The sequence below is a fragment of the Hippocampus comes genome, unplaced genomic scaffold (genome assembly GCF_001891065.2).
Source record: "Hippocampus comes isolate QL1 unplaced genomic scaffold, H_comes_QL1_v1.1 scaffold22, whole genome shotgun sequence".
Taxonomy (NCBI): domain Eukaryota; kingdom Metazoa; phylum Chordata; class Actinopteri; order Syngnathiformes; family Syngnathidae; genus Hippocampus; species Hippocampus comes.
In genome coordinates this window covers 2,800,987-2,808,954 of record NW_017806175.1, presented here as the reverse complement: position 1 = coordinate 2,808,954, position 7,968 = coordinate 2,800,987, and the positions used below count along the sequence as shown (strand labels likewise).

At 43.0% G+C, this 7,968-nt stretch overlaps 1 protein-coding gene across 1 annotated transcript in view; it reads left to right on the top strand.

The window, feature by feature from the left end:
• ddr2a (discoidin domain receptor tyrosine kinase 2a) overlaps positions 1-7,968 on the top strand; it is a 32,003-nt gene that overhangs the window by 4,279 nt on the left and 19,756 nt on the right. Inside the window, exon 3 of the mRNA XM_019896731.1 lies at positions 48-164. Within this exon, the coding sequence (XP_019752290.1) occupies positions 48-164 (117 nt within the window). The remainder of the gene's footprint in view (positions 1-47; positions 165-7,968) is intronic.

Sequence of the window (7,968 nt, the reverse complement as noted above, 5' to 3'; positions counted from 1 at the left end):
CGTTTTTTTTTTTTTTTTTTTTTTTTTTTGTTTTTTTGTGTGTCCAGGTCGAGATCCATTCCGGTCCAAAGACATCTTTGTGATGAAGCGCACGCGCGATGTCCGCTTGTCACTGCTGATCCTCCTGTCCTCTCTCTCATCCGTCAGCTCACAAGTCAACCCAGGTACGTTCTTGCTTCAGCATCACAAGCTACATTTGTCATCTCCTCCCTACCTAAGCCCGCACTGGACTTTGTAAATACTGAAAAGGAGGAACGTTTGTTAGTTTTGGCTTTTGGGTCCAGAGACTTCCAAGATTTGGTTAAGTTTCACTGAGCGAGAACCATATGGTCCCCGCTCTCGCTTTCTTTCTTTTGGCTTCTTTGATGCCGCCTCGCCCCCGGCGCTCTCTGCTACTCGGGTGGTTTTTGTGATGTCACTGAAATAAAACCAGTAATTTTTTTTTTCATTCACAAGGAAGCCATTTATTCTACCATTTGGTGGGCAGAGACAAAAACGAACCAAAGGGAAGGCCTTGGGTCATGGATGAAACTCTAGAAATGTAGAACCAGCCAGTACAAACCTGTTTTGGTTTAATATTTGGATGTATTCCGAAAACTACATAGCAATTCAATATAACTGTGTCAGAAGAGGTCACCGTGAACTCACTGTGGAAAAAAAAAAAAAAAGCCTGATACCTTCCACATCCTCTTGCTTCACTCCGCCTGTTCCACTTTTTTTTACAAGATAGCCTGTGTGTTATGAAAGTCCAGCTTTGACGACAACAACACGGATATCACTGTTTTCTATTCGATAGAACTAAATACTCGAATCTGGTTTGCCCGATTTTTAACCATTCATTGATTTCTTTTTGCAGAGATTAAAAAAAATACAATATATCGGTATGCTTCCTGTCTGTTTAAATAAAGTGAGGAGAAATTTGACCCCCAACTAAATTTGTAAAAAGGAATTAACCATCCACCATTTTTCATGTTTGACCGATTCTGGTCAAAAGGCAATAAAAACACAATCTCAAAGTTCGCAAATGAAAAAAAAAAAAACATCTCTCTGGTGTTGCCTTCCCCGATCGCTTGACTGCCATGTGTCCAGCGAGTGTTTATACTGGGATATGAAAACAGGAGAAACGTGGTCATATTGCTTGTAAAGTACAGGACATGCTTCAAGCAAGTCTCTGGGCTACACTTTCAAGCCGGATACAGTTACGACTGTGAGTGGGTGAATGTGCAACGGGCATGCACATAACACACACACACGGTATCAATACAAAGCGCATTGTGAAACGGGGGAAAAAAAGGGCGTATCTCCCCATGCAGAGCATACTGTCCCAACCCGAGTGTCCGCCTTAAGTGTGCTAGTGAACATCCAAATGACTTAGAGAAGCCTTGGGAGAAAGCGATGTGGTCAGATGAAATCAAAGTAAAACACTGAGCTGTTTGGAGGATGATCTACTGTATGTGGTGCGTTTAGGACTTATTTTTGGCTGATATTCTGTAGATTTATCCAGCCATCTATTTTGTATCCCGCTTTTCCTCATCATCCATCAAGTGATCTGGAGTGTAACTCAGCTGACGATGGGCAAGATACATCATGGACTGTAGATCAAGAATGGGCAACTTAAATGCTGGGGGGGGCAGAATTTTTCATCAGTGCTATGGGGGCCAAATACAACGATGCCCTTCCTAACCAGATGTATTACAAAATACAATTTTAAATATGCACAAAAAATGTGCATATGTGCAAATACGTTCAACGAATATATTTAATTTTTCCTGATACATTTCTCAAGCATATGTAAACCCCCCCCCCCAAAAAAAAACATTGTTCTAATATTTGTCATAATTGCAGATTTTTTTTTTGAGGGGTCGGGGTTATTTTCCATTTCTCTGGGATTTTTTTTGCCTATTTTCTCTCTGTGGAAAACACAAGCCGATTGTTTATCACAGGGTTTTTTTTTCAAGAATTTTTTGAGTTTGTAAAAAAAAAAAATCTGGTGCGGAGGAATTAATTAAGGGACCACTCGGTGTGTGGTCGGCATCCTGTTGCAATCCCTGATCGAAATGGTTATTTCAAAAAGACACTGCCAAATCCTATGTATTATAACTGCCGCCACGTCACACTAGTTAGCCAATCGAATGCGTTACTCAGGGCCGCTTGCCTGTGTGTGAGACAGGCAAGCGCTAGTCCACTTCTCTGTCAACAGATAGTCGGCCTTTAACTTTCAATTTGACGTCATTTGACCTCACTTTGCTGTTTTCGTGTGTGTGCGAGCATGAGTGTGTGTGTGTGTGTGTGTGTGTGTGTGTGTGTGTGTGTGTGTGTGTGTGTGTGTGTGTGTATACACCAGCTCACATGCAAATATCTGCTTTAAAACACACTGGCCGTGGATCCAGTTATTCTGTTGGAGTCTGTGGCTAATGCATACCAGACATTCTGACAGCAGGAAAGTCCATTCAAATAGCCTTTCTCCGAGTGGGTGAGTGTGTGTGTGGAAAGGACTCTTTGCGCCTCAGATTGTGGTCAAAGTTCAACAAGTTCACAATTCATGAAAAAAAAAAAATCGAAAAATGTGTTTCCAACCCCGAGGATTTCTCACACGGTGCGAGTGTATTGTTACAAGCCGGCTCTCAATCTGCTTTAATGTATGGAAGCAGGATACTTCCGCCTCGAAGAGTTATTTTTTCCACAGCAGGGAAATAGTCTTGGCTGAATTTAATCGAGCCTTGATGGCGAGCGAAGCCAATTTTCCTCTGTTTAAAATTCCCCAGCAATCGCGTTTATACCCTCCCTGTCTTTTCCACCCGAGCCCTGATTGAACGAGCGTTATTTTGTTGTTGAGGGAAAAGAAGAGTATGTGTTATGTGTATACAAAGGCAGAGGCTATTGACAAGCCATTTTGACCCCCACGTTGGTTGCCAGACTGAGGACACATCAGCAGAGTCCAGCAGTTATTGCACCTCTACATTTCTGCAAGTGGGAGGCAGTTTCAGAGCGGGACCTTCATCACACAAAATTGAGTCAAGCTTTGACCTTGTGTAGCGGAATAATTGGATTTAATAAAACCTCCATTGAGTGGCCCGTTGGGCGAGTGGTTCGCACGTCGGCCTCACGGTGCAGAGGTACCGGGTTCAATTCCAGCTCCGGCCTCCCGGTGTGGAGTTTGCATGTTCTCCCCGGGCCTGCGTGGGTTTTGTCTGGGTTCTCTAGTTTCCTCCCACATTCCCAAAACATGCATGGCAGGCTGATTGAACACTTGAAATTGTCCCTAGGTGTGAGTGTGAGCGCGGATGGTTGTTCGTCTCTGTGTGCCCTGCGATTGGCTGGCAACCGGTTCAGGGTGTCCCCGCCCACTACCCGAAGACAGCTGGGATAGGCTCCAGCACCCCCCGCGACCCTTGTGAGGATAAGCGGATTGGGAAATGGATGGATGGAAAAACCTCCCTAAAATGGCCACTTAAAAGCTACCCATCTTTGTAGTATACTGTAGATTATGCAAATTTGACAGACTCTCTTGGACAAGTCTGTTTTTTTAAGTGTCTTTTCAGTGTAAGACCTTTAACACACAAGAACGTTTGGTCAAGCGCTGACCTTGTGAAGTTGCATGATTAAAGTTTCATGCCGACCAAATTTAATGTTACGAAAGTAAACTGGCTTTACGTGTTGAATTTGCAAAATAAGTTATTGGGTGTTCTCAAGGAGGAGTTCATTTTTGAAGTGGAAATTGAAAATGGCCAAAATGATCCTAACATGGCTTTCTGTTTCTTTTCCGGCATGGGTCCTCGAGATTTTTTTTGTGGGTCTTTTCATGATGGACATGACTACCAAATTTTGCAACTGGCTTTCGTCAGCTAATGCGATGTCTGCAAGTGGTGGCATTCATTTAGTCGCCTCACTTGACAATTAATTAACAATCACTCCCAACGTCATTGGCATTTAATGTATCTTTTGCCTATTTGTAGTATCATCTTAAATGTTTTATGATTTAATGGTTAGTCCAATACTGTTTGGATATTTATATTTTGCAGACATGTTGTGGTGTATATGAATGTATTTGGCGCTAGATGTTGGCCAGTAAAGTCAGTGAACAAGTCTACCTTTCAGAAAACCAAATGATGGTGAGACGGTGGTTTGATCTGTTAGCCTCTCTCGGGCTCCCTAACACAAAGCTGGTGTTTTTCCACCTTCTCCTGGGCTGATATTTTTAGACGCTGCGGCCTCAATGTGAAACCCGATGGGTAGTGTGTGTGTGTTTAGAGTGGGAGGGTGGGGGGCGTCGATGTGCATATGCGTGTAAATGACTAGCCGCGCTGCTCACCTCAGGGGTCACCTCTGAGTGGCTCAGGTAGATAAATAAACACAGCAAAAACCAACATTTGGACGGGGCGTCTTGACATCCGTTAACATTCTCCAACATCTCACGCTCCATCTTGAATGTGCCAAATGACCCTCATACCGACCTTGCTGCCTAACTTCAGTCCAGATGAAGTTTAGCCTTGAATCTTTGTGAGGCAAGACAACATCCTGTCCAGAGGCAGAACCAAGTCTATGCTCAGTCTTTCAAGGGCAAGCCTGAGTTTTATTTCAAATAGGAAGTACCAAGTGTAATTTCAGTCTTTCAAAAGACAAACCAACTCTATCCGCAAATCTCTGAAGCAAGTTTTATCGTAGTTTTTCAAGGGGCCAGACTAATTAGAGTACCAGTCTTTTACGGGCAAAATTAAGTCTAGTCTTTTAGAGGCACTACCAAGATTAGCCTCAAAGATTTGAGGACAAGACCAAGACTAGTGTCAGTCTTTCAAGGGGCAAGAACGAGTCCAGTCTCAGTCTTTCAGAGGTGAGACTGAACCTCATCTCAAATATCAAGTACCAAGTATAATATATTTTTTTAAAGGGCAAGACCGAAAGTCTATCCGCAAATCTTTTAGCACTGTAGCCTTTAGCTAGCTCGTATTACTTTTAAATACAGAGTACAAAGTAGATGTCCATGAGGTTCAAGAAGTCTACTCTCAAATGTTTGAGGCGCAAGATCAACTCTAGAATAAAATATTTTGGGGTAAAGATCAGGTTTATTCTCTAATCCTTTTGGGGCAAAGACAAATCTTGTCTCAGTCTTCCGAGAGCCAGACCACGTCAAGCCTGAAGTATTTTCGGGACAAGACAAAAGACCCAGACAGAACATTCTCATTCTTTTAGGGGGCAAGACTAAGTCTGTAAGAGAGACAAGATCTTGTCTAGTATTGAGGTTTCAAGCATTAGTCAAAGTCATCTCAAGTGTTCCTATTTTGGAGTGCTTGTCGAGTCTTTGAACTTAAGTCCAAGTTACATTTGACGTCTTTGAGCACGCATCAAAGTAAACTGTCTTCGATTGGATCCAACTGTAGTCTCTGAACTTCTATTCCAAATTTCCTCACATGCTATGGCAAAAATCCCGCGGTTCTCGAACGTTTTTTGAGTCCAGGGGCCGCTGAATATTTTTCCAAGCAAAACTACCGTTTGCCCCCTCAAATACACTGGGAATTATCTATCGCTTTAATGGTTCAACCTACCTGCTTAATAGAAAGGAGCTAAAGCCAATCCAAATGAATCAACTCACTAGCTAGTTAGCGGACCTTCGCTGCTCACACTGATAGCCAGACACATGGCGCCCGCCCACTTATACTTCGCAGAAACAGTGATTTATCCTCACGCTGTAAATCTTCGGCTAAAAGAAGGCCGAGTATTCAGAATGAACCCACACAAGCATTGGCAGGTCCAGAATCAAACCCCCAACCTCAGAATTGTGAACCGGATGTGCTTAACCACGGCTGAAATGGGCTGTATTTTCTGTCAATTTGGGAATTTGACGTTTTTGACCACCACACCCTTCAGTGAATTGTGATTATTTAGCCTCCAGAACACACTAATAGGATGAGAGTATTAGAAGAGTCCAATGGTTTCACTTGATGTGGCCTGCTTCTAACCAGAGAGGTCTGGGGCAAAGTGGGGTGGGGGCAGGGATGGCGGTGAAAGATGATTGAGGCCATGATGGAAAAGTTAGAGAGTATGGTAAACTCAGTGACATCTGGAAGTGGTTCGCTTTTTCTTTTTTTAACATTTAGATCAGGGCATGCGTCTGTCGCCTGTTGAAAATCCGATCGGCTTCTCCACGTTGAGAAAATATTTGAACATGGGAGACCCTGAGCTCTGCTGTTACTGGTGTCTTCTCAAACGAGACCATGCCCGTTCCGGAGCCAGTTGTTGTTGTGACCAACTGGCTGTTTCATTTCATCACACGTGTATACACACACACACACACACACACACACACACACACACACACACACACACACAAACTCTTTCATTGCAATTAAGGTTACCTGGCGGTCACATCCGGTCATTTGGGGTCGGTCAGGGAGCATCAATGGAAATGTTCTTGAGGCACAAGTCAGTTAATTCCATCCCAGTGTCACTCCAGCCAGTTTACACGTGTGGTTGAGAAAATTGATTTGTGATTCACTTATAATGAAGGAACTCTTGTCTCAACAGAGGGGGGGCTCGTGGTTAGCATGACTGGCCTCACAGGTCTGAGATTTGGCGTTTGAATCTCGGCTCTGGTCTTTCGTGGTGGATTTTGTAGGTTTTCTCTGGGCACTCTGGCTTCCTTTCAGATTCCAAAAAACATGCATGTTAGGGTCAAGCCAGAATCTGTTAGGTCCGTATGTGTGCATATGATTTCTCTCTCTCTCTCGCTCTCACTCTCTCTCTCTCTCTCTCTCTCTCTCTCTCTCTCTCTCTCTCTCTCTCTCTCTCTCTCTCTCTCAGTGTGTATATACAGTATAACAATTCTACACGTAGACCAATGCATAGACTCGATACAATTCAAGGATGATTCATCAACAAGTTTCACAATTTGGTTCAGTGGGATTACGTTGCCGATATGATTACAAACAAGACTCCATTGAGACCTTTAATCCCTCGTCTTGAGAAGGTACTGCCCGATACAAGAAGAGACCACACAAGAGTAGATGAGGTGGTGTTCAAAAACCAAATGGCATATTGCTTCTACTCGACCGCAATGTGGGGGCGTAATGGACTCTGAGTAGCCAGCTTGACCTCATGTTGCTACGCACATAACATCATACCATGCCTGTTTGGACTGGCATGTACAAATGTACACACACAGGCGGATTCTGGCTTATTATTTCAGTAACACAGTTGTGGGCCTCTCAGGCCTTCCATCCAACAATATAAAAAAAAAGAAATGCAGGCACTGTATGTGTTTTGTCAAGCAAAAGCAATACAGTGGATGTCAGTTGTCTTCCAAGTTCGTATTTTCCCAGAGGAAATCATTTAAATGGAATTTACAGTGGAATATAGAAAAGTCTACATACTTCGGTCCTAATGGTAGGATTTTGTGACGTAATAAATTGAGACCAAGATCATTTTTTTCAAAACTTTTCCACCATTATTGTGACCTGTAGCTGTTCAACTCAATTGAATTTTTAAAAATCCTTGCATGAGAATAAATGAATAAATAAACAACATAAACAACTCTTTTTTTTATTTCTTTTTTTTTACAAACAGTAGTTAGCTGTGGGTGGAATGGCAAGATAGTAGTCAATGTCGTGGGTTTTAATAGCTTCTCTATTGGACTCTGCGTGCCACCGATTGCTCAATGTCTTTGAATTGCAATCCGCAACCGTTACCTTCAGCTGCCACATTTCAGCAACAGGGAACAACTCTTCGAATATTTTCCACTGGGAAAACTGTACTTGAAAACCACATTCATATGTGGTGATTCCCCAATCCCCTGCCGAGTAAACACTGGATGAGTGATTATGTGGTCTGAGCAAACAGCATTGCCGGTGAGGGGCAATTTTTATATTTGTCATCAAGTTTATGTGGCTGTATTTAGTGAAACATGTTCTGTGTGTGCGTGTGTGTGTGTGTGTGTGTGTGTGTGTGTGTGTGTGTGTGTGTGTGTGTGTGTGT